This window comes from Dermatophagoides pteronyssinus, unplaced genomic scaffold, assembly GCF_027571235.1.
Source record: "Dermatophagoides pteronyssinus isolate colony J.1.1.1.1 unplaced genomic scaffold, Derpt_VIB-CSIC_2022.12 sq0001, whole genome shotgun sequence".
NCBI lineage: Eukaryota > Metazoa > Arthropoda > Arachnida > Sarcoptiformes > Pyroglyphidae > Dermatophagoides > Dermatophagoides pteronyssinus.
In genome coordinates this window covers 847,592-874,989 of record NW_027461525.1, presented here as the reverse complement: position 1 = coordinate 874,989, position 27,398 = coordinate 847,592, and the positions used below count along the sequence as shown (strand labels likewise).

Genomic DNA, 27,398 nt, shown 5'->3' with positions numbered 1-27,398 from the left:
ATTGGATTAAATTAAATAATCTGATTAATAAAAAATAACTTACATCAATATAATTAGCATTAATATAATCATGACCAGTTTTCTTTTGTCCAGGTAATGGTTTCAATAATACACGTGTATGATCATATGCAACAATATTAACATAACGATTTTTAGTTTTATTTTCAGTCATATGTGAATGTTCAGATGAAAGACGATCGGCATGTACTTCGGTTGAACGTTGTAATTGTTCATATTCACGAGTGAAACCAATATCACTATCACAATGTAATTCTTGTACATGTCTTGACCATTGTGTAGTTATTATTGGTGGATATTCTGCTTCATCAATATAAACTTCAGATAAATTTGGTGATGATCGGGGATTACTACTACCACCACCACCACCAACAGCTGGATCATCCAGATAATAATAGGCTGCTTGAAAATATTTTCTCCATAGAAAAAAACTAGCCAATGCCAATAGGAATGCCAATAGTGCACATGTTAATCCGGCCATTAATGAAGCCGAAAATATTTCCGAACCAGATGCATAGCCTAAAGATAAATCGAAAACATTGAATTAATTGATTGATGAATGATACAAAATAAGACAAAACAAAACACAATGACTAATCTAAATTCTAATTTTTTTTGTTTTTTCGCTCATCAGAAATATATCAGAGATAAAGAAGTTGTTATTAAGAAGGTAATTTAAAGCGTATGCAAATGCCCCAAAAGGAAAAAATTGCTCGCAAAATAATTTGATTTTGTTTTGTGTTTTTAATTTGATGGAAAAAACAAAGATTTCCAGATAAAAATAGAGATAGAGATAGAAAAAAGAATATAGTCATGATTAGTAAGATTTATAAAAATAAGGAAAAAGATAGAACTTACTGATACACTTACTCTGAAGAATAACTTTACGTGATTCACTAAAATCACCACGATAAAGTTTATTACTTTCTTTCAGACTTCGGGTTGCTCCTTGAACTTTAACTTCATATAATGTTCCTTTAGTTAGATTGGTAATTTTAGTCTAATAAGAAAAAAGAAGAAGTTCAGAAATATTGGATCAATTTCAATTTTTGGAAAAATTATTTTCTTACATAATGTTCAAATGATGTATCAAAACCGGGTATATTTATAGGAATTTCTTCAAAATTATCATCCGAATCATGCTCGGAACGATAATAAACAAAATAATAATCAATTTTATGATAAAAAAGTTCTGGACGTGTCCATTGTACAATAAGTGCATCATCACCTTCACAGGTAAGATTAGTTATATATGGTGCAGATGGTCCAGAAACATCTGTACGAAATTCAATTGTTCTTGATGCTTCACCTTCTGAACGTTCAGTATATGCTTTTGTCCAAACTTTATATTGTGTAAATGGTTCTAAACAGAATATAGAAATTTGATAAAATTAGTTTTTGCGTCAATGATAATCCTCATCATCAATCATATCTTACTTAAATTATGAATAGTATATTCAAATAAATGTTGTGTAAAATCCGATGTTTGTAAACGTTTTACTTCAGTTAGATTAGCAGCCATATTATGTACATAAATATGATAACCATTTATACGGCCATTTAATTGTAATGGTTCGTTCCATTGTACACGTGCCATTAAATTATTTATACGTTGTACAGTAACATTACGTGGTGGTGATGGAACTAAATGAATTCAATGAAAAAATCAATCAATTTTCATTCAGAAAATTAATCCAAACATGATTCATTTTACCTCCTTCATCGGTAGTAGCAGCCAATGTAGCAACAGGACCATCACCTTTTGGATTGAAAACACGTAATGTAACAAAATATTCTGTATATGGTTCTAAATTTCTTATCGTATAATTCTGTGTAACCGACGATGATGATGATGATGATGACGGTAATTCGGTTGTAGCAACGATATTTGTTGAATCATTTGATGATGATATTTGTAATTCATCGTTGGCAACAACAAAAACATATAAAAAAGATAATAATAGAAAAATATTAGACAACAGATAAATAATTATTCTTGTTGTTGTTATGTTGTGATAATTTGATTGTAAAAATAGTGATGATGATTTTTGACACAAAATAAAAGATTGTTGTTGTCGTTTATGTTGTTTCCATCGCAACGATGGTTGTGATCTGATATTGTTTAAAATTTTCAATGTTGACGATGGTGATGTCGATGGTGATGATGGTTGTTGTAAATGATAACGACACACAAACTGTGGACACATTGATTGTAATAATAATAAAATTTAGGATCTTTTTTCCTGGTTGCTATGTTTGTATTGTTATCGTCGTCGTCGATGATAAGTGATAGAAGATGATGATCAATAAAAAAAAATCAAATCCAAAGGGCGCCAAAAAGATTACAGATTTTGCCAAAAGTAAAATAATCTTCATGAATTTTCGATAGGATTACTGATTGAAATCATTTCAAAAAGGCTTTGAATAGATCAAATTGGAAGCGAAAAATTTGTTTTTTCAAGATCAAATTCGATTGAAAAAGTTGATTTAATAGTGGATGATCTTGATGAATTTAATTCTTTGAAATCGAATCATTATCATTGAAATGATTTTTTTGTTTTGTTTTTTCCAATATCAGAATCCAACAACAACAACAAAAAAGTAGGACAAACGAGTATGATGATGATGATGATGATATTCGGTGAATCCTTCTCTTGTCTTTTTCACCATATTAATTCATTCAAATAGAAACCTTTGACTACTTTTTTTTAATATATTTCTCATTAGTTAGTTGCTCGAACGACTACTACGACTACTATCATCATTTGCGAAATAAAGAAACATAGGTCAAACATAATAATCCTTCTCTCTCTACATAACAAAGATGCAAGATGCTCAATTAAACTGTTTCAAGATGAGTTTCTTTCGCACTGTTACTGTTCTTGTTCCAAAGATATCTTTCTTGTTGGACAAAACAAATGGCTAAATATAATGTCGTATGGCTTGACTTGATGATGTTTGTATCATTTACACACACACACACAGAGAGATTTATATGCTGATCATCATCATTTAATGATGATTTAAACACGAATTTAAAAAAAAAATTGATGAAATAGACACGTAGACACACGTTTGTTCAATTGTTCTATAGGTTAGATCAATTTTTTTTCTTCATTCAAAATTGAATTGAATTTAATCTCAATGGTAACACATTGAACCAGTTATTGACCTGTATGAGTTATCGATATTTATTTTTTCTAATTCTTCTTCTTTGATTACATCAACGATAATATTGCCAGTGAAAAAAATCAAGGCGGGGATGTTATGGATGAATGAATGGATGGATCAGATCAGATTGAGAATTTTTGTTTTCAGTGAGTTGTAGTGGTGGTGGTCATACATTGGTGGAAAAAGAACATCATCAACAACAAAGAACTTTTGAAATTTTTTTGTTAGATCAATGAATGAATGAATGGACAGAGAACGTTTTTTTTTTCTGGTTTCAGCTGGTATGTTTATGTTTGATCACTGAATACCAAGGCTAACCGAACGAGAATGTTGTTTTTTTTTTGTGTGTGTGAGTGTTATTGGCTGGCGAATTCACGACGTAAACAAAACAAAAACATTGAATGAATACAACTTGTTTTCGGTGGTTTTTTCTTGTTCAATTCAATGTGTGGTGTTCGTCTTTTGCTCGTCGTTGTTTTTGATCATAATTTTTTTTTAAGAATAATTTGAATCATCATTCCAAGATGGCGTCATAATAGCCATTTTGAATTTTTTTTTTGAATTTAAAAAAATGCATTGCTTACCTTTGCTTCAGGATCACCAATAGTAATTTCACGTTCATGTAATACTAATAATGAAGCTGAATTACCATTTTTATGATAACGTAAACGATAACCAATAAATTCACCATGTATTGTATTACGTGGTGGTGGATGCCATTCAAAACTTAATGATGATGATGATTTATTTACACATCGGAATCCAATTGGAATTCCATCCGGAACTGAAAAAAAAGACAAAAAAAAAAAAAGAATTTTGTTGAACTTCATAGTTTTTTATTAAAATAAATAATAACTTACTTTCACGTAATGTAACAGTATAATAAGATTCTTTACTTGGTTGACTAGCACCGATTGCATTAACAGCAATAACACGAAATGAATAAACAGTAAATGGTTGTAATTTATCAATATAATATTCCGTACGATTATCTAATGTTGATATACCATTCATACTATCCCAATCACCATTTTCACCAATTCTATAAAGTAAAAAAAAAAATTGTTAATATGAGGGAAAATCAAACATGAATAAATGAATAAATGTACCTTGTATGAATAATATAATTCAATACAGGTGAATTATGTGAATTAAAACTTGGTGCCCATGATAAATTTACTGAACGTGATGTAAATGACATTATGAATGGTTTACCTGGAGGATCTGGTACATCTATTGAATTTAAAAAAGAAGAAAAGAAAGAAAAAATTGCATAAGATTAGTAAAATAAATTAAAAATTTGAATAGATCAAAATGTCAATATCAATGCAGTCGATTCAGAAAAAAAGTAAAGAAAAAAAGAAAAAATCCGTATACATTGTGTTGGTGTTGTCACAAAAAAACGAAAAACAAATTACAGATCGACAATTTGTCTTGACTTGGGCGAAAACAAACGTAAAGAAAAATTAACAATAAGCCACGATCATTATCATTATCATCATCGTTGACGCCAACGCATTGTAAATATTTGAACGAAAAAAAATTAAACAAAAAAAATGATTGTGGGCGACAAAGATGTTCAACAAAAACACAATCCATCTTGTCAATGTTTTTCTTTTATTCAACACTGATACCGAAAAAAAACTTAGAAAATAATTCATTGAAGATGTGCCCGAATTCATTCATTCATTTGTTTTGTTTTGATCGGATGCGGAAATTTAAATATTTCATATTTCTCATTTGTCAATTTTCCATATACAAAAGGAAACTTTGCACGTGTAAATAATCAATCAAAAGAAAGAAAGAAAAAGAAAAGGTATAATGTGATTAATTACTTTGTTTCAAACCAATTGAATTAATTAATTATTTTTCATTTGACATCATGTAGGTCGAAGCGAAAAAGCTCATCATCATCAAGGAAAGATGCTGAAGAAGATTGGTGAATTGATGAATTTCAAGTGAAAAAGAAAAAAACAAATTCTATCAAAGTAAATAAATGATGATGATGAAGGCGAAAAGGAAGAAGAAGAAAGAAGAAGAAAATGTAATTAAAAGATTTGTTGTTGTTGTTGTTGTTCAATGACCTTTGTTGAATGTGGGTGTACACACGTTGAATCACACTTATATTCAAACACAAAGTGACAAACCAAAAGTCAAAAGTTTTCGCCGGATATAGTTATTTTTCTTGTCTTTTGATTACTTAGAAGGGTTTTCTAACATTATCAATGAGGGAAAAATGTAAACGAAAAATGTAAATGAAAAAATCAACAACCAAACCAAAATACAACAATAGTGGATTGAAATTCAATTCCGACCGCACCTTAGATCAATGATGATGATGATGATGATGGTGGTGAATGGTGAATGGTGTGTGAACAATAATTTTGTTTTGTTTTGGCGATTATGATTAAGATTGAAGAAAACTTTAAAGAATTTTTAAATTTAAAAAAAAAAACCAAAAAGAAGAAAATTTGAGAAAAATTTCAATTTTAAATTATGATTATCATTCCATACAAACAACCACAGGTGTACACGTGTGTCTGCTGTGTGTGTTGTTGTAACAAAATTATGATAATATTTTTTTGATTATGAAGATGATGATGTAATCAAACATATTGAACATTCAAAACAAAAAATTAATATTTTGTTACAAATTCTTATTATTATTATTAAAATGGACACGCCTGAACGCATGACCTTTGACTTGTGACATAATTTTTGTTGAACTCTCACTATTCAATTCTGTTTTTTGGTTTTGGTAATTTCATTTCATTTTTCATCATCATCATAAGATTTGCATCGGTCATATGCTTTGTGTGCTACCGGTCTTTTTGTTGTTGTTGATGATGATCCTACCCATTTTGCTTTGGTTATCATGATCATCAAGATCATCATATCGTTCAAACCCATATAGTGAAAGTTTATAAATGAAAAAAAACGATGCGTTGTCAAATCAAATTATCATTTTGCCCAATCAAAGTTTATGGTGATTCATCATCATCAAGGAGAAGATCGGATGATGGACGACAAACTTTTGTTTCTCAAATTAATCAAGCACCAAACATTGAAAAATAATCAGTCTGTTAAGTTTTTTCATTTTTTGGATGTTTAATGAAGAAAAACTTCAATCAACTCTGAAAGGAAAGGAAAGAAAAACAAAAAACGTAAAAACGGTCTTTCACAATAAACAAAAACAACAACAACAAGTGATCATCACCATCACCATTGCCTGCTGTGATTTTTTCATTATCTTTGCCGTCATCAGCGTTCAATCAGCGAAATTCTTCTTTTTTTTCTGACTACATTCATGAACTGTTTTTATGGTCTATGTCAAAACATCAAATATTTTTTTCAACAAAAATTATTCTTATATTGATGAAATGAATAGAGATTCTTTGAACAATGTTGATGATGATGATGATGATGGTAATTGGACATTGTTCTTCGAACAACTTTTCCAGCTAAATGAAATTTTAAATTTAAATTTTTTTTCCATCATTTATAAGAAACACGGAATTTCTGATTAAAAATTGGCGAAATCAGAAAAAATTTAAATGAAAAATTCAATTAGTGAACGAAGAAAAACAAAATCATCTTGTTTTTTCATTGAATAGGAACAATCCAGAGTTGAACACGAGTTTTTCTTTTCCACGATGGTGGTTATATAGAGAGAGAGAGAGATTGAAAATAAGTGATAACACATCACCAACATATAGGGATCTTGTTCAATCTTTTAGTTGTTGTTGTAAGTTAATTTACTCATTTATTTTCATTCATCCACATTTCATGATCATCATCAACTTGAATTTTGAAAAAAGAAAAACTTTAAACATTTTATTTTATCTGGACATGCATATCATTATGATCATCATCATCAACATAATCATGTTGTGCATGTGTGTAATTGATTTATTTTTATTTTTCTTTGTCGAAAAACAATTGAAGAGATAAAATCAAGATTCAAAAACAAAAAAATAGATCAAAAAGGCATCATTTGGCTACTGTGTGTGTGTGGTAATGAAACAACAACAACAACAACGAAAACGAGAAAATTAATTATTTATTGAACATTTTCATCGTCATAAGGATGGTGTGAATTTTGACTTTTTGAAAAGAAATTTCAAATTATTACAGCTTGGGTTAGATTCTGTTTTAAAGCTTGGGTAAATTGTGTGTGTGTGTGTGTGAGAAAAAAATTGAAAAGGAAATCAATTTTTTGGGATTATTTTGACTGATTGAAAAAAAATAAATTAATTTTTCATAATTCACATACATAGAATTTTGCTAATATTTTTCATAATTTTACATTTTTGTATGAATGAATGAATCTGGTGTGAATTTATTGATTTTGGTTGTTCATTTTTTTTTCAAATTTCGATCAATCGATCGATTGTTAACATTGATGTAAGATGTGAATTTGCGTGTGTAAAATTAGTTTGTGAAAGTGAAAAAAATTCATATTTTTTTCAATGATAATTTCCAAGATTCATTATCAATGTTTTTTTTTTTGGTATGGTTGAATGTATCGAAGCGTATAGAATTTGTAAGTTTTTTTGTCACATTGAGTGAAAACAAACGACAAAATAGAACCGTCAACCGTATACAATAAAGTCCTATAGGATTTCGTTGAACCATAAAGTTTTTATGTTGGTTGATCATATCATCATCAACCAAAAAACATTCAAATTCTAAGATGTAAATAGAATCTTTCAATTCATATCTCGAAATGATAATTTCATTACAAGAAATTATCATTATCATCCCTTTGAGAAATATTCATATAGAATCATTGAATCGTTACATTTGTTGTTCAATTCATTAAGAAAATGGAAAAAAAGTACAAATTTAATATTTCCGAAGAACATCAAGCACCTGACATCCAAAAAAACCAATTTAAATGAATCGATCGAGTGTGTGTGTGTGAACAAAATGTCCAAAAAATTGAAATTTCATAACAACAACAGAAAACAACAACAGAAAAAATTCTAAATTGATCGGAAAAAATCGATCAAAACTTTGATCGATCAATCGATCGATTGATCTATATTTAGCCAAAAGTTGATCAGATTTTTACCAAAACAATTTTAAGAACAAAAAAAAAGTATTGAATATTGTCCGAGGTAAAATGTAGCCAGGTAACAACAACAACCAAAAACGTTTAAGACAAAAGAGTTTACCTCCAGTGTCTGTGTGTGTGTGCATGATTGTTTTCTATTTAGATTTGATTTGATCTATTTTTTTTTCTTCTCGATTTTTGGATTAAATTTTTTTTCGGTGTTCTTTTTTTCTTTGTTTTTTTTTCGTTTCCAAAATTGCTTTTAGTTTGGTTCGTTCGTTTTATTACATAAACACGAATTTAATGTTCAATCATGATTAATAGCATGATAACGACGATGACGACGAAGGGAATCATTGTTGGACATGGATGTTGCTTTTTTTGGGTTGTTTCAGGTTAAATGTCAATGTTTTAATGATGATGTTCAACAATAACGACGATGGCGATCAATTTGAATTGGTTTTCAATCAATTTTGCGGGAAAAAAAAAGAAATCAATTTCATTTAATCGATTGATCGGTTTGAAGAATCTGATCTAGATTAAAATCTAGAGCAAATTGTCATCACCATTTTAAAAAAACCTCGAAAATGTCAAACAAGCGATGATTTTTTGATTTTCGTTTCGCTTGTTGTCTATTATTGATGATTGTTGTTGTTGATTGTTTTGATTTATCTCTTCATTCATTCGATACAAATAAACTTGTTACGATTATCATCACATATGCCACCATATTGATTTTTTTTTAAAAAAAGATAAGTTTATTAGGTTTTTTCACCCCCTCTTTTGACGACTCTACTTTTTTTTTCTTCGTTGTTTTTAGTTTGTTTATTATGTTGTCAGATAAAAACAAAAAAAAAAAAACCTAGAAATTGCTTATTGGGGGGACCACCACCAACAAAAACATTTTCATTAAGACGATGAACAACAGAAAATCTCCCACCAATCATCATCATCATAATAATCATCGCCTACCATTCCTTTCTTTTGAAGAAACAACAAACAACAATCCAATATTGACAAACATACACACACACACCTTAAACCTGCTGCTGATGATGCACCATATTTTTTCATAAAAATATGTAACATTCGATGAAAAGATTTATATTTTTCATTCATTCATTTTCACGGGCAAAAGGTGTGCCACCTTAGTGTTTCAATGTTGTTTTTTCATTGCTTTTTCGCTTTGCTTTTGTTTGAAAAGCATCAAGAAAAAAAAATTCAAAGATTTTCAATGGTAATATCTTAACCAAACGAATTCAGATTTATTCATTGATTCATTGTTACACCGTTTTATATTTTCTTCCGATCTTTTATCAACAAAAAAAATCATCAACACATCATCGCACAGATAGATAGATATGATGAATGTCGGTTGTTTTTTTTTATTGCCTGAAGGTAACCCACCTTGTGATCACACACTCACACCAACACACTAAACACACTTGTCAATCACAAAATACATATTTTCTTTTAATTGCCAAAATGGTGTTGAAAACCGTTTTTTTTTCGCTGGCTGTCTGGCTGTCCGTGAAAAACCAAAAATGAATCAAAAATCAAAATTTAGAAAAACCAAACAAACAAAAAATTGAACCGAAATTCAATGAAAATACCAGAAGCAACAATGAGAAAACTGTTTCAGGAAAACAAAATCCTTCTCCAAACAAAAAAAACAATGAAAATATTCATGATTATAATCAAGATGATGATGAAAAAAAAATCATTAGGTTTTTTTTTCGGGTGGCCAGTTTGAAAAACAAAAAAACAAAAAAAAAAAGTGTGGCGGTCAATGATGATGATGATGATTTTTCATCATCATCATCATCATCTTCATCAACATCCTTAATATTTTTTTTTCATCAATGTGGACAGTGCAGAAAACTAGATAACATGATAAAATCCATGAACATGATGAAAACATGGTTTATAATAATAATAATAATAATAATGATAAATGAATAGAATATGTATATGTGGATTTAGAAAAAGCTAAAAAAACTATGAAAAAAAAAAGATGATATAACTTAATCACATTTGGTCAACTGGTAGACTATTTTTTTATCATCATAATCATCATCATCATTATGATTATGAATAAGATTCAAAGATAGAAGGCTAAAAAACTACTGACTGACTGGATATATCATCATCAACATTGACGCCAGTCATGATGATCAACATCTTGTAATCATATATAAAATTCATCAGGTGAACTGAAGGTGTTAGTTTTTACATTTGGTTTTTTTTGCACATTCATTACATTTGGCCAAATTCATATTTTTGAATAAAATTTGATAAGAAAAATTTTTGATATTTTTAAACGAACAAAAAAAAAAGAAACGATAAAATGTTATCATAAATGAAAGCACCAAAACAAGAACATTTTGTTTTTCGATTGTTTCGATATGATGATTTTTATCATTCGAAGTATATTGAACTAAATCAAATAAACAACCAAACAAAAAATCTCATGACAAAATCAATGTTAATCAGTACAAGTATTGATAGAGTGGTTATAACAATTATATTAACTAACCTGATAAACATTAATCTAATAACCATTGATTGTTATCGAGCACAATCCTCAACAATCAATCAATCAATCAACCAATGTTTAACATTTCCATTTGTGTTTAGATTATTTAACACAAGTCGAGAATTTAAAAATGTTAGTCGTTGAAAAAGTTTTACAAAATTTAATACGTATTATTGAACATATTTCATTAAAAATATGGCCAATAATATTATTGTTTCGATGTATCCAATATCATTTTAAAGAATTTTTTCGAAATTTTGAATTATTTGGTTGGAAAAAATTGAATTTTGATAAAGAATTTGGCAATTCGACAATTTGTTTGGATGAAAAAATCTGTGTAATTACTGGTGGTACACGTGGTATTGGTTTGGAAACAATCAAATATTTATTGCAGGAGAAAAATATTTCGAAAATTATTACCGGTAGTTCACAACTGGATTTAAATTCCAATGAAAATGAAATTGAAAATTTTAAACAAAAAATTTTATCCGATTCAAATTTATCGGAATATAAAGATCGTTTGATTATTTATCCATTGAATTTAGGTTCAATGGATTCGGTTATGAAATTTGTTGAAAAAATTTGTAAACAAGAATCTAAAATTGATTATCTGGTTTGTTATTATTGTTATTGAATTTCATATTGAATCATCTCTCTCTCCCTGATAGATATGCAATGGTGGTGTATTGATGCCTGAAACAAATGATGATGATGAAAAAGAAACATTTTTCAATAAAACAATGGCAATCAATTATTATGGTCATTGTTTATTGATAATAAAATTATTGAAATTATTTCATCAACAACAAAAATCCCGTATTATAATTGTAACATCGATTATGCATCAATTTTGTTCGATTAATTTTGATGATTTACAATTACGACAGAAATCTTATTCACCATTTTTATCATATAGTCAATCAAAATTAGCCAGTATAATGTTTACATATCGTTTTAATAAATGGATTGAAAATAATTTAAAATCCACCAATGATAATGATTATTCGTTGACAATAAATTGTTTACATCCAGGTATTTGTCGATCAAGTATGATTGGTAGAATTTTACCAATAAAAGTACCGGATTTTATTTGGAATTCAATTACAAGGGTACGTGTGTGTGTTGATTTTTGTTCGGGTTTTTTTTCATTTATCTTGAAGTTTTAAATTTTTAGTCAACCCAAGAAGGTGCTGAAACAATTTTATTCGCAACATTATCACCAAAATTACTGAATAAAAGTGGTAAATATTTTGAAGATTTATGGGAACAAAAATCCAGCGAAATATCTTATGATGAAAATCTACAACAAAAATTATGGCAACAAACATGGCAAGATTTACGTCAATGGCTTACTGATGATGAATATAATCGATTGATGGAATATTTTTAACATGACATGATTGACCTGATTGATGGATAATTCGTTTTCTTGAATAAAAAACTTATTTTTCTCAACAAAAAAAAAACTAACAAAATAAATGAATTTGATTTTTGGAGGGGGAGATGCCAAACCAATTTGTATTATTATTAGCAATATAAACACTTAATCAAAAACCATTATTACACGAAAAAAAATCGGAAAAAAACCGATAAAGTTCACTATTCACATTGTCCATTTGCAAAGAAAAGAAAAGAAAGAATTTTTCAAGGATCATCTTTATCCAAAAGTCATCATTTTGTTGATGAGATTTCTTTTGCTTTAAAAAGAAAATAAATCACATTTATCCCCCCCCAAAAAAAAGCAAAAAAAACCATTTACCAAAACAAATCTATTTCCAATATACATTCAATATTTAGGATTTTCATTCTATTCATGCGTTTAAAATTGGTAAACTATGAAATCATGGTAGAAAAATGAATCGATTGAAATGTTGTTTGTTGACACAATGTCTGTGTCTATGCCTGTAATGAAATAAATGTTATGGTATTGAATGTAGATACAAAGCAATGTGATTGGCATCACACTAACACTAAATACCTATTTACCCGGTTATTTTGTTCGTTTTTTTTCTTGGTTATACAATTCAGTTATGAAAAAAAAATAACGAAAAAGGAGATAATCACACAACGTCAATCTCAAAGAACATCGTATATGAATAATAATAATGATTTTCGGTAAGAAGAAAAGATTACAAGATTGAATGATCATCATTTCCATCATCATCATCCATCTATTGATGGGGCAATGGCGATGACAAATGAACCGAATAAACGATTCGATTCGATTTAAAGATTATAACTTGATTATGATGATGATGATGATGACCATAACCACAAATACAAGATTAATGGACATTGAAAAGATGAATGAATGGATAGAATCATCCAGCAAGCAAAATACATCAGGATTTCTTTTTTTCTTGGTATGTGGATAAACCAGATTGAAAATGATGATGAATTGAACATTGAACACAACATAGAAGGAAAAACAAACATAAATTTATGACATTATAATTATTTGAATCGATGAAAAATGAAATCATTTTATGTGGCTTTTTTTCATCTGAATAAAAAAACAAACAAAACCAGAATTATCCATCATATAATCGATCAATGATCACAAAGATTTTGGCAATAATTGGACGAAACTAAGCGTTAATGGATTTACCTGAATTTATCAAACGATTATCGAACGATTGTCATATGTACGGTTGTCATTTAAATTTGACCACCTACCTAAATTTAGATTATAATCATCATTATCATTATAAATTGGTCACTTGGTCATCATTCAAGCGAAAAAGGATAATTATAATTTTTTTCTTTTCAAACGGATGAAAAAAAATTCACACACACACAGATGCATCAGGCTTCTGTGAAAATCTCCAAGAAAAAAAAAATACCTTTTGATTATCAAATGATGACGAAGAGTAATGATGTAAAATCAAATTCAAATTTTTTAAAAATTCCATCTTTGAAAAAAATCAAAAATCAAATTTAAATATTGTACCTTAAGTAAAAAAAAGATCTAGATTAGCTATTGTCTCTCTGTGTGTGTTTGTGATTAATCAGAACATACACAGACAGAGATAAACAAAAAACAAAAAAATCTAGATTATCCAATGTGAAGATTAACAACTAGGTATGAAACAGAAATGAAAAAATCCAATCATAATCGATGATGATGATAATGATAATGATGATGACAAGGTGTTAAACCAAAAAAACCAGGTAATATTGAGTAGAGCGAGAGAGAAACACCTGTTTTTGAAATTTTTTTTCTCATCTTCTTCGCTGTTGTTGTTGTTGTTGTTGTTTTACCATCATACATCATCAATTTTTTTTCATTTTTGATCAAAGAGATAATATAATCAGATAACACTTTGATCGTCAATTTGAATATGAAAAACAACAACAACAACAACAAAATGAACAACTTAAAAAATCTTATCTGATTTTGTTTCTGAGATTTTTATCTATCAATTTTTTTTCTTCGTTGAAATGATGTTGATAATAGTGAAAGACATCTGCTTGTGTGCGATATTATTTGGTTTTTTTAAACAAAATGACATCATTGATTGGTGGTGGTGATGGTACACAATTTACCGACAACGATAAGATAATTGCCTTGTTTCGTTTCAAAAAAAAAGATTGTCAGATTTGAAAGCCAGAAAAAATCATGATTTTTTTTCTTTCGAAAAATGAAACAATCAGAAATAAACTTTGATCTAGATTTGTTTTTTTTCTGTAAATTTTTTTTAAAAAAAGGGAAAAAAAATAAAAAAGTTTTGCTAAATCTAGAACAATCATGATGATGATGATGATTTGAACATTTGATTTTTATTCTGAGGAATCACATAGATTTTTCAAAAAAAAAGGATTTCCTTTTTTTCTACTTGAAAAAACAAACAAACAAACCAAAAAAAAAAAGATGCTTTTAACCAAAAAGTATTTTCCCTTTATCATCATGTATCATATAATTAAATAAAATTATTATTATTATTATTGACATAACATCTATCTTGGAGCATCTTATAAAAACGAAACTTAAAAAACATTTGAAAATTATATAACGGTATTTCATTTTCAAAGGCAATTTTTTTTTTTTTTTGTTTTTTGTTTCCAAAGTTGAATTGTTTTTTTTTCTTTCTCAAAGTTTGAAAGCATCACTGTGTTTTGGATGATGATGGTGGCATTTGTTTGTTTGTTTGTTTGATTTGATTTTTCTTCACTTTGATCATCAACATCAAACAATGTTGATTTCAGAAACTATTTCAACAAAAGGTTTATCATCATGTTTTGATCATGATGGCTATTAGCATGTCGAAAACCAACCAAAAGAAAGAAAAGAAACAGTGTTTTTTTTTTCTTATCTGAATCCGTTTGAAAAAATATATAGCAAAGGTACATGCAAACACACATTTGCGATAAAAATCGGCGTGACTGATAATAATATTTTCATTTTGTTTGGAAAAAATAATGTTCAACAACAACAACAACAAAGCTAATTCAATGATGGCCACCGTAGTTTGATGTTTTAATAATTCATATTTTCATTCATTCATTCATAAGCTATAAATATCGATCACACAATTCAACATTTATAAACATGATTGACCTTTGGTCATGGTTTGAGTTTATTTTTTGCATACTTCTTAATAGTTTGATGATTAACATCATCATTATTATTATAATGTTGATTTTAAATTCAAAATGACAAGACAGGTAAATTGGATATTTTTTTCAGTGAAAGGAAAAAAGAAACAACAAAAAACAACGAAATTGACATCTCTCCATCTTTGGCAATAAAAAAAATTTCCATTAAAAATTTTTTGACCGGAAAAATGTTATTTTTGTTTGTTTGTTTTTTGGTTTCCAGTCAATATTTAATTGTAGGCCACAAGAAATTCTTGTTGTTGTTGTTTTTTGAACCAGAAAAAAAATAAAAATGTCCGGTCATTCAAATTCCAACAACAACAACAAAAAGTTTTTTTTTATATTGAATTTATGGCCATTTTTGCAAATGGAAAATTTTTTTTTTTGCTAATCATCATGGCCGTACATCACTTAGGTTATTTTGTGGCCATTTCATTTTGTTATTTCGTCTTGGGTTTTCCGCTTGTCAAACTTTTCTGTTTTTGTATGAGGATTATTTTTTTTCGTCGATTCATTCATCCGTTCATCACAATTGACTAATAAATAATAAAAATCGATTTGGATTGATCAATTTGATCGTCAAACGACCGGTTAGACAACGAAAAAAATTGTGTGGAAACCAGAAAAAAAAGGCAAAAAAAAATTGACCAAACAATCAATGGGTTAATTGTATATTATAAACATTATGGTCGATGAATGTGAATAATATTCGTCAGGATAATTGTTAGGTAAACATCGTAATAGGTAAAAGGTATGATGATCACGAGAATTTTCTTTTCTTAACTCAGTTACCAAGAACAAACAAACAAACAAAAATAACCCCATAAATATTTATGTTAAATGAATGATTTACGAATGAATTGTGAATTGTGAAAAAACTCACGAATTGTTTTCGGAAAGCAATAAAGAACAATTTTGATTTGATTTGAAAGAATATCAACATAGAATGGATGATTCTTCTTCATTTTGACCACAAAAATCTTGTTTGAAAATTCATTTCGTTTGAAAAAAATGAAATTTTTTGATAGCCAAAAACGTTGTTCATCAAGTATCGATAATTTATGATCGATTTTTTTGTTTGAAAAACTTGAAAACAAAAACTAGATCATCTAATGTTGATCGGTGGTTGTTACGTTTTACTTGTTTAAATAATTGGTCTGACTGCACTGAAGCAAAAATGATGTGATCTTTCAGTGAAAACAAAAAAAAAAATTCGGTTACAAGATGCGGGTCTTTGATCGTCGTGATCAAACACTCCTACCTACCTGAACAAAATTATCCAGAGAAATTATTGTTTGTTTGTTTATTTTGGATAATAAATCGTCAACATCAACATCATTCATAATCGATTCAAAAAGGTAAAATAAAGTGAAATTTTTGCTGTCAAACATGAATTTGACAAACGTAATTCAATAAATGAAAATTCCAGTGAACTTTTCAACAACAATAATTGAAAATTGTTAAGAATTTTTTCTGTGGATAATTTATGGATTTTTTCTCCGTAACAACAACAACAAGAACTGAGAATGAAAAACTGAAAAAAATCGATACATCTTTATTTCCATAGAATTGGAAAATGAAAAAACAAAAACAAAAAACTTTTTAATTTATAACGACCACACTACTTGACCAGAAGCCCCGAAGAAAAACAAACAAACAAATGTATAAATCGTTGTGACAAGATGCAATAGATCAATAGGTCGGTCATCATGATGACGACCTGCTGAAAGATTTATAACTTTGATGGGGGGGAAAAAATAAGATTTTTTTCATTTGAAATTTATTTGTGGCTATTTCTGTCAATGGTTGTTTGAAATGATAAATTTTATTTTATTTTTTCAAAATATAACAAGTGTGAATAAGTGAATGAAAGAAAGAAAAAAAAGGATTTTACCTTGAACCATAAGACGAACTTGACCATTTTCACGTTTATTATTAACCAAACATAAATAATCACCCGAATCACGAAACGATACTGAACGTAATAATAATGCACCAGTTTCCGGTACAAATGAAACATGATCACCAACTTGCCAATTAATTATTCGTTGATTTTCAATCTGTGTAATTTTGAAAAAAAATAAACCAAGAAAAAAAGAAGTGAAAAAAAGTGAAATTAAAGCAACCAGGTAAAAATGGGAAAGGAGAAAATTCTCTCGTTTTCCATTGTGAATAGTGAATTTGATGAGAAAATAATTGCTTTCAGACCTAGAAAAATAGCTATATGGCTCATCATCATCAACATAAACGATGTTCATGATATGAATTATGAATTTTGCATAAGTTTTATGGATTCCCGAACAAATCAAGTGAAAGCATTATAAGCAAACGTTGTTCATAATCGTCGTCAATCATTTTGCTGAATGTTCATTTCCATTCCTGTTCTTCCATTTCTTCTTCTTCAGATAATTGGCCAATTTGAAAGCAAAGAAAAAAAATGAAGATTGAGAAACAAGAAACAAAAACAGACACTTCTAAGCAATTGAATTGATGATGATTTCTAGGATCATCATCAGACAATCATCATCATAATGATAATCATCATCAGGCCTTTTTTTCACAAGGTCCGAGAGAGAATGTAATTGAAAAAAAATTGATTTTCAAATCAATCAATTTATGTGTGTGCGAGCAAGCAAGGGAAAAACAGAAAACTTTACCACTGTAAAGAAAAAAAAGAAGATAACTGATTTCTGATCAATTATTTGACCGATTAAAATTAGCATTTATGCAAATTAAGCTACAGAAAACAAAATACAGGTAATGATGATGATTTGAATGATTTGAATGTGAACAAGAAAAGAAGAAAAGCAGAAAAACTGAAAATTTCTATTAATCGATCTTTGTTCGGTGTTTGAATCTTTTTTTTCTTTTTTTTCTGGCTATATTTATCGATATCATTCGTGGATCGTATGAGAGAAAAAAGAAAAGAAAAGAAAATATTCAAGAATTTTTTCAGTATGAAAAAATCGTGAGTAAAGTTTTTTCCATTCGACACACACATTGTATATTCGTTAACAAATGATCGTTTGTTTTCTTCGTTCACTAATACATCTATCTAGTCAGTGTGCGCTTTTTTTCCAGGCCAATTTTTCTCAGGTCCAACAACAATGACTAATTTACACGAAAATGAAAAAATGTTCAGGTGAATTTCTGCTTGGTGTTTTTTATCCATTAAAAGGATTGTTGTATCATTGTAATGTGTCAATCGAATGACTGACTGACTGACTATGGCTCCTTATTATGAGATTATTCGTTTATTGTTTTATATGGAAAAATTTGGTTTTTTACTGTATGAAGAAAAGGGGAAATAAAATGGGGAAAAGGGGAAAAGCAACTTACCTCAACAACTTTACGTTCATCTTTAAACCATTGAATATTATAAATTTTAGTAGCACGAGATGCTGGTTCACAAACAATTGTTGTATTACTACCACGACGTGTATAAATATTATGAAATTCTAGTTGTTGTCCTAAATCACCTGTTCGTGGGAGAATTTAAATTTTCAAAAAAACATTAAAGTTTCATTTTTTTCAATTTGAAAAATCCATGAAATTTTGGACAAGAAGATTGTTTTGGTTTTGGTTCGTTCGTTTGTTGATTGATGTTTGTTTGTGCGATGTGATTGAATGAACCGGAAAGAAAGCGATGTCATTTGGTTGGATGGATATGGGAAGAAAGAAAAAAAAAGAAGAAAATTCAAATTAATAATCAGAAAATTTGATTCGGTTGTCATTTGCAACAGCAGCCATTAAAAAAAAGGGTTGAACTGAATGAAAGAAAGAAATCATCCCTTTTTTTCCTATGACAGAATAATTAATTAAAATTTGAAAAGTTTTTCTTTTCGTTAATTTAAATTTAAATTAAATGATCAATTTGTCAATGGAGAAATTCAAAAACTAATTTCAATTTGATTTGAATTGATTGAAAATCAACCAGAAAAAAAAAGAAAAAGAAAAAATTACTTTTGATCATCCATTAGCAAATCTCTCTCTCTCTCTCTCTCTGCCCGACAAATAATGATACAACAAAATAGGGTAATAAACATCTTTTCAAGCAGATTTTCTTTTTTAGTTTTCTTCGATACCAAGTAAACAAACAAAACAAAACGAATGATAATAAAATTACATTGAAACAAAATAAAATGAAATCGGATTTCTTTTTCTTTTTTTGGATGAAATCTACATTTTGCATACACCTGGGAAAAAAATTCTCTAGTCCGACACATTTATACAGATTTTAACGGTTCTCGAAAAAGAATCCAAAAGAATAAATCAAAAACGCGGACAGATGGTTTATTTTAATGATGTTTATTTGGTAATCAAACATTCATTTCAAAAATTCATATATCAGATACTACAGATGTGTGAATCGTGGGAGAAATGAAAAAATTATTATTTTTATTGATTTTTTTGAATAATAAAAATAAATTTTGCAATTGAAACAGACGTGCGCAGCTGCAACTTTTTCTATTTTTACTGCTGGCTTCGGTTGTTGTTGTTGTTTCTGGAACCACAGTGAACAACAATTCTGATTTGGGAATTAAAAACCGATGTCGTTTGCATCTGTCAACAATCATAGAATATTTTTTTGATAGAAATTCTGATTCTTTGTGTTGTGTTTTCTGGGTTTTTTTGGTTTAGTTTTATGGGAAATGAACTTGTGTTTTTTCCCATATCTCTAATTCAGATTGAAAATTGAAATGTTTTCCAGTAGCCAGGAACTAAGCATATGAAAGTTTGATTTTGCTTCATTTTTTCACGAAACAACTCGTTGTTGACTGTGATTGGTTTAGTTGAAAGAAAAAAAACCTGGATTTTAAATTAACAGCAAAAAACAACAGGTCTTTTCAATATATGTCCGGTGTTTGACCATCGACAGATGTGTATGGTATCAGCCTACGTGTTTTATTTCATCAAAAACATTGTCCATCAAGTTGAGTCCATTGAAACTTTCAACCAAAAAAAAAAAACACTGTACGTTTATATGCGTAGTGTGTGTGTGACCAAAGCCAAGCCAACAAGCCAAGTTATCGATGAACATCTGTCATCCACTACAGTACAAAACAAAACAGGTCTCGTTTCATTTTGTTTGGTCGGTCAAAGGTTATACCTTAGTTATGCGTATTTGAACAGGAAAATTTTCGTTGTTTTGATTTTCTGTTTTGTTTCTGTTGTTTTCAGTCTTCAATTGAAAAGGAAACTACTCGTGTGTCTCGAAGATTTTAATCTATCAAAAAAAAAAAAAACTTTTGGAAAATCTTCAAGATCCAATATGAAAAAAAGAAAAAACATCTGTCATATTGCAAGGGGACTACCGTGTGTGTGTTGTTTAACGATAAAATTTGATTGAAAACAAACGAAAAAATTCTGTTATGGATCAAATTAAGATAATTTTTTTGTTGTTGTTGTTGATGAATTTGACTAATGATGATAAACGTAAAGATGTTTCACTTTTCATTTTATCTATCTGTGTGTGTGTGTATGTTTCTATCTCTTCAAATCAATCAATTGTGATCAATACTCGATTTTTTTTTTTTGATGATAAAGAGAGAACATGATTAGCAACAAATGAAATGGGAAGTCACGAACAAAGATTTTCATTTTCATTCATTCATTTTTTGATGATTTTGATGATGAAAAATGTAAATTAACATTATTATTATGGATGAAAATCATGAAATTGGTCAAGATGATCATCATCATCGTTCCATTTGAACATCGACGGATGGATGTTAACAATATTTATTGAAATTGGATATATATTGTCAACATCAAACTGATCATCAAACTGATCATCTTCATTCATTTGATGATTATCATTTGTAATCTTATCCGGAAAATGAAATGAAATGAAAATGTTCATTCAGAAAAGTTCATAACTCTTTTGTGTGTGTGTGTTGGATGATAAAATCATTGTCTATGTTTATTGTAACAGATATGAAGATATTGAATGCGAAAAAATCAAGGTAATTTTTGGATGTCAATGATGATGATTATTATGTTCATTTTTTTCTGGGTTTGGTCTTTGGTTCTTTTATAATGAAATGAGAATTTCTTTAAAGAATCTTTTTCTGTTTTTCAGGGGATAAAAAAAACTGCACGCAAATCATTTCGATGATGAAGTCTGTCTTGTCAATATTCAGCAAAAAAAAACGATGTTAATATCGTGATAGACATTATGGAGAGAAAGCAAAAAAAAAATTCTCATAATTCACTACATCATTACAATGAAAAACATCGAGAAAAAAAACCACACACAAACACAAACCAAACCAAATGATAATTACTACCTTTGAGGGGTTTGAAATATTCAAAAATTTAGGAAAAATTTAAATATCTTTTTAGTTCATCAGGATAATGAATGAATGAAACGGACCAATTTGAATGGATGGATGATTTCAGGAGAAACTTTTTCGCAAAACAAAAACAAAACAAATTGATTTGATTGTTGATCTAATGAAGAAACCAAATGATTATTTGTCGACTTCCTTTTGTCGTTTGACAAAAATCATCTTTATCTTTTGTGATGAAGAAAAAAATGAATTTTTCTTGAAAAAACGAAAAAAAATGACAAGCGACAAATTTTTTGTGCAGAAAATTTGCACGTGCGTAACCAGCAGCAGCCCTAAGGACCTTGTCTTGCTTTTTTTTTTTTTTGGTTACAGGTAATTAAAGATTAATCACCGAAGCATATAGCATTTCGTTTCGTTTGATATTTTTGGTTGATGAAAGAAAGGAAAAAAAAGGAAGGAATCAATTTCCTTTAACAACCCAGAAAGAAAGAAAAAAAACCGTCCAATTGAATCAACGAATCTTGTTGTTGTTGTGCAATTGTATGTTCAAACAAGGGTGACCTAACTATTTAAAATACAGAAAATTCAATTCAAAATTCAATTGACGGATGCAAACAATTGAATCTCGTTTATTTTCTTTTTCTTTTTCTCTTGCCTTTGGCCTGTTTTTTCTTTAAATGAAAAGAAAAGAATAGATACTTGTTGAAGCTAGAAATTTAGGTGAACTTTTTTTTTGGCGCAACAAAGAGAGGGGGTGTTGATGGTTCATTGTTAAACTTTGTTGTTGTTCTGTATTTGCGTCGGCGTCAAATTGAATTTTTTTGAATTGAATTTAAACAACAACAAAGTATATTCGATGTAATCGTAGATATGAATGGTGATAATGATGAACCAAAGAAGGTAAAGAAAAATCATCATCGACAACAAACAAAATGATAATGATGATAACGCCAAATGATGATGATGATTGTCCATTATTCATTGGGGGGAAGGTTTGTTATGGATTTTTGTTGTTGTTGTTTCGGTTTGTTGAACATTATTATCACCAACCAACCAAACCAAGCCAAAAATGAATAAACAAAATTCTTCGAAATAGCGAGAAAAAAAATTAATAAGAAAAAAAAATCGCGAGAATAATGATGACGAATGACAAGATCTCTGTGTTTGGGTTATTTTTTTCTTCTCTGTGTTCGTCTTCACTATGTTCTGTCACGGTCGGAAAATCAAGAACACACATAGGTGTTCGGATGATAAGGTAAAAGAAGATGACATACAGCACCGACTAGCCAATCGACCGAAATTCATATGTGAACAAAGTTTTTCACTGTATCAAATCTTTTTATCTATCTATCTATCTATCTAGACTGGCTAGATTTGTTTGTTGCTCATCTGAAATCAAACCGAGCATAACCGATAATTGTGTGTAAAAAAGAAGAAATCATAGCAATGAACAAATTGTCGACGAAGAAGAAAAATCTTCTTTTTTTTCTTTCACGGCCATTGATTGAATTGATTCTTTTTTTGATTAAAATAATTTTTCAACTTTAGAAATCATAACGGAAAGAATCATGGCCGAATCTTTTCGAAAATCTCCCAAATGTCAAGCATGACATATATAACATCTTTTGACATTTTTTCTTAAAAATCCTGAAAAAATTCTGATCCAAACTGATCACGATTAAATCATTTTTTGTTACCGAAAATAATAATAGAAAAATCTTATGGTCAACCAGAAATAACAACACAATGATAACAACAACAACAACAACATAATCTATTCAAAAATCAAAAATATCATCTTCAATATAACACACAAAGACAACGACGACATACATAACATACACAAATCTTATTTGTGAATTTCATCATCATCATCATCATTGTCCGAAAAAAATCCATAATACCCCTGCTTGAAAACATCATAAACATCACAATAAATCCGATCTTTTTTGGTTGGATGAAAATAGCCGAAAAAAGAAATTTTATTAAAAAAAATCTTTCTGTCTGTTTTTCATGTCTGTATTCATTCTTTAGTTTATCCCATCTATTATCGAATGTCATCGTTTGTTTGTTCGAAACAACGAAAAAAACCTGGTTTACCAAAAAGATTGAAGATAAAACTTAAACAAAACAAAAACAACGAAACAACAGCAAAAATTTATATTTATTACCAAGAAAAAACACACAAGTAATGTATGTATGTTGTTTTTGGAAATCAAAAGATATACATCTTTTGCTTTTTGGTGTAAATGTTCTTCTTTTTTTCGGAAAAAAAGTGGCCAAAGTGAATATGATTTTGATCAAAAAAAAAGTATCCATTACTTATATTCAGGAATTTGAATCAAAAATAAAACAAACCTTGAACGAATCCGTTAATGGCATGTCATCACCTTTTATCGAGTTTTGATATTATTTTTTTGTTTGCTACATTGCAAATATTTTTTCAGATTTCAAATTGAAAGTTTCTCTTCATCATAATCATTCGATTCATCATAAAAGATCTTAATGATGGAAACTTGAACAGAAAATTAGCTTCTGAATAACAAAAAATATTAGACGTGTAGCGAGTGTTTATCAAACCGATATTATCATCAGTCCATCAATTTTACCATAAAGATTCAAATCATTCACATTTATATGATGACCATATTCTCATTTATTTACCATCATCAAATGTCGCCGATCTTTATGATCATCATTTGTAGTTCTTTAAAAAAAAAGATTTATACATTTTTTTCTTTTGGCAACAAAATAATGCGAAAACATTGAAAACATTAAAAAAATCTAACACTAGATTATCTTATTTGAAATTTTAGATAGCTAAAATATTCAAAAAATAATTTCTGTTGCTGTAGTTTTCTTCTTCTTCTTCTAATTATTCCCTTTTTGCTGTGCTTATATGTGTTTTCCGTGTTTTTTTACACTTCATATTCAAAAATAATATTATTCATATTTGATCAAAAAAAGTTTTGAAATATGCAAATTTTCGTATGTTATTCAACCCTTATTTACCAACAAGGTAAGATGAGAATGGTGAATTTTTTTTCTTTGGCTAATAACAAACTGCAAAAACGAAGAAGAAAAAACACACACATATCCTTTGCGATCAATGATGATGATGATGAAGATCATGTTCATCATTATCATCAAATGGTGTTGTCGATGATGATCATCATAATTGAAGTTCAAACCTACGAAAAAAAAAAATTTGAAAGGAAATGTAGGTATGAGCAATGATTATTACTAATTAACATATATACATTGAGAAAATAGAACTCATTGGACCGAGATTCAATACGAAAATCAAAAAAGGAAACATCATGAATTGTGGTTATGGTGTCTGTGTGTAATTAAAACGCTATAGTCGAATGAATGAATGAATGATAATGATTTTTGATGATGGAAAAATGATGAAGGGCAAATCAACAACAACAACAGCAGAGGGAAGGTTGAATTTTCCAATTTCTTCCAATTTTTTGCTGCTGCTGCTGCTTAAAAAACTATCAAATCAACCAACCAAATAGCAATCAAGCTATGGCTAAAACATTGAATGATAATTAAAAGATGTGTTACAACAACAACAACAACGACGATGATGATAATAATGATGATAATGACAATGACATTTACGAAAAATACAGATGAACATATGGCCAATATGGCCATTAGAAAAAAAATGTCATCGTCATTCTTCTGATAACAATAAATTATCAGAATGTTACATCATATCAGCAGTCAATACACAGGAATTGCATAGGTTTTCGTGCTTACAATGATTATTATTATGATGAAATTTTTCCATTTTTTTCAACACCAAACGATTGATAATGAAATTTTTTCTTCACTCGAACAATTATGAACAAAAAAAAAGTCATTAATGTTTTCATCATTTGAAAAAAAAATCAAAGATAAAAGATAAAATAAAACGTATTGTCAACCTGGCATTCAATCAATCAATCAATCGAATGAAATGCCATCGTCGTTTTGGATAAATGTCACATACACATAAATCATAACACCATCACTATTGAAAATCCTTTGTAAAGTTTTTCATAATCTTATTAAGATTTTACTTTTTTTTGTTGCTGTTTGAATTTGAAATTCTAGATAAAGTTTAGTTCAGTCAAATCATTTCATTTCAAGTCAAAAAATGTAAAATCTTTTTTTGAAGCAAGAAATGAATTTACATAACATTCAAAATGACATTCAGAAGAAAACTTTTCATACGAAAAATTTATGTCAAATAAAATTTCAAGAATGTTGATTGAAAATTCTGTTGATGCGGATAGCAACAACAAAAAAAACTACTTTTTCTTTTGAAAAATCAAAAAAATTCATTGTTAATCATTTTCAGAAAAAAATTACATCAAAACATCATTACATTATGATGACAATGGGCAAACATTTTTCTCTTGAAAACTCTCTCTCGAAGCCAAAGGTAATTGAAAAAACATTCTGCAAACATGAATGGAAATGAAAAAGGAAAAGTAAAAAAAAAATTAAATTTTTTATTTTGTCTAAATAACTTTGAAATTGAATTATGTCTGTGATGTTTGTTTGTTTGTTTGTTTGGTTAGTAAAAATCGTTTTATCTGTTCGACGGCAATGATGATGATGATGGCATCGTCAAACAGATGATGCCTAAATGGATGGATGGATAGATGGATGGCAACTTGTTATCTCAAACAAACAAAACAAAACAGAAAACAGAAAACAAACTAAACATGGATGGGCAATCAATCAAAACGCAATGTGGACAACATTGTAACACATCCCTTTCAAAAAGAAGAAGAAAAAGAAGATGATGTATGATGGATACACACACAGGTGATGTCTTTTAAGAAAAAATGCATTTCGATAAACGTAAAACGAAAAAGATTCCCATATGAATGAATGGATGAATTGGTCAATTGGTCAATTGATTGGCCAATATTATTTATTTATTTAGCTAGTTTTTTCTATTGAAGGCCAATTTATGGTCGGCATAATTTTTTTCAGTATGGCCAAACCATTATGATCTAACGATTATGGCGATGATGATGATGATGATTGACGCTAAAAATTGATTTTCGGTTTATTTTGGATTTGATTCAAAGTAAATTTTCTTTTCTTTTGAAAAAAAAAAATTATAATGATAATTTGATGGGACCATACAATAACAATTGAACAAACAAACAAACAAAGTGAGGAAAAAAAATTTTGGACAAAGTCAAATTGAATCGATGATGATCATCGGATGTAGATCGATCGATCGATCGATTGATTGATAAAAATGAAATTGAATTTAGATTGTTTGTGCAGGTAGGTAAAATTTTATCGAAAAACAAAAACAAACAAAAGAAACAAATTGTCACCAATTTTGAAGTTGAATTTTAAGGAAATCTTTGCTGCTGAGTTTGTTCAATTATCGAAAAAAATCACGTATTTTAATGGCCGCTTTTTCAAATATTTAACAAACAAAAAAAACGCTTCCTCAAAAACATCATCATTATTATGATTGGACAAAATGGAACAAAACTTTCTGGATCATCATCATCAACAAAGGCATCAATTTGTTTGTTTGTTTGTTCCTGAAATAAATTACATTGTATTTGAAAACGATGATGATGATGATGATAATGATGAATCAAATTTTTATAGTTTAGTTTAAAGAAAAAAAAAAATAAAAACGTTTATTTGATACAAATTGACCATCATCATCATCATACTCAATGAGATAATAAGAGTT

At 28.6% G+C, this 27,398-nt stretch overlaps 2 protein-coding genes across 6 annotated transcripts in view; one reads left to right on the top strand and one right to left on the bottom strand.

The window, feature by feature from the left end:
* The window catches only part of Ptp99A (Protein tyrosine phosphatase 99A), a 33,446-nt gene that overhangs the window by 3,010 nt on the left and 3,038 nt on the right, over window positions 1-27,398 (bottom strand). For 2 of the 4 annotated variants that reach the window (XM_075819362.1, XM_075819973.1), the window contains exons 2-11: window positions 18,717-18,856; window positions 17,272-17,437; window positions 4,299-4,422; window positions 4,050-4,231; window positions 3,774-3,973; window positions 1,733-1,847; window positions 1,456-1,662; window positions 1,089-1,381; window positions 877-1,018; window positions 44-537 (exon numbers count right to left, since the gene is read on the bottom strand). In XM_075819362.1, the coding sequence (XP_075675477.1) occupies window positions 44-537; window positions 877-1,018; window positions 1,089-1,381; window positions 1,456-1,662; window positions 1,733-1,847; window positions 3,774-3,973; window positions 4,050-4,231; window positions 4,299-4,422; window positions 17,272-17,437; window positions 18,717-18,856 (2,063 nt within the window). The remainder of the gene's footprint in view (window positions 1-43; window positions 538-876; window positions 1,019-1,088; window positions 1,382-1,455; window positions 1,663-1,732; window positions 1,848-3,773; window positions 3,974-4,049; window positions 4,232-4,298; window positions 4,423-17,271; window positions 17,438-18,716; window positions 18,857-27,398) is intronic. The other 2 variants (XM_075819665.1, XM_075820321.1) reach the window with 1 other exon arrangement.
* Window positions 10,872-12,292, top strand: LOC113790479 (retinol dehydrogenase 14-like). Of its 2 annotated transcripts, none has more exons than XM_075819920.1 (3): window positions 10,872-11,394; window positions 11,450-11,890; window positions 11,942-12,065. In XM_075819920.1, the coding sequence occupies exons 1-3, from the start codon at window positions 10,912-10,914 to the stop codon at window positions 11,945-11,947; spliced, it is 930 nt and encodes a 309-aa protein (XP_075676035.1). In that variant the 5' UTR covers window positions 10,872-10,911; the 3' UTR covers window positions 11,948-12,065. The 2 variants fall into 2 exon arrangements, with proteins under 2 accessions (XP_075676035.1, XP_027195955.2); XM_027340154.2 differs by having other exon boundaries at window positions 10,875-11,394; window positions 11,956-12,292.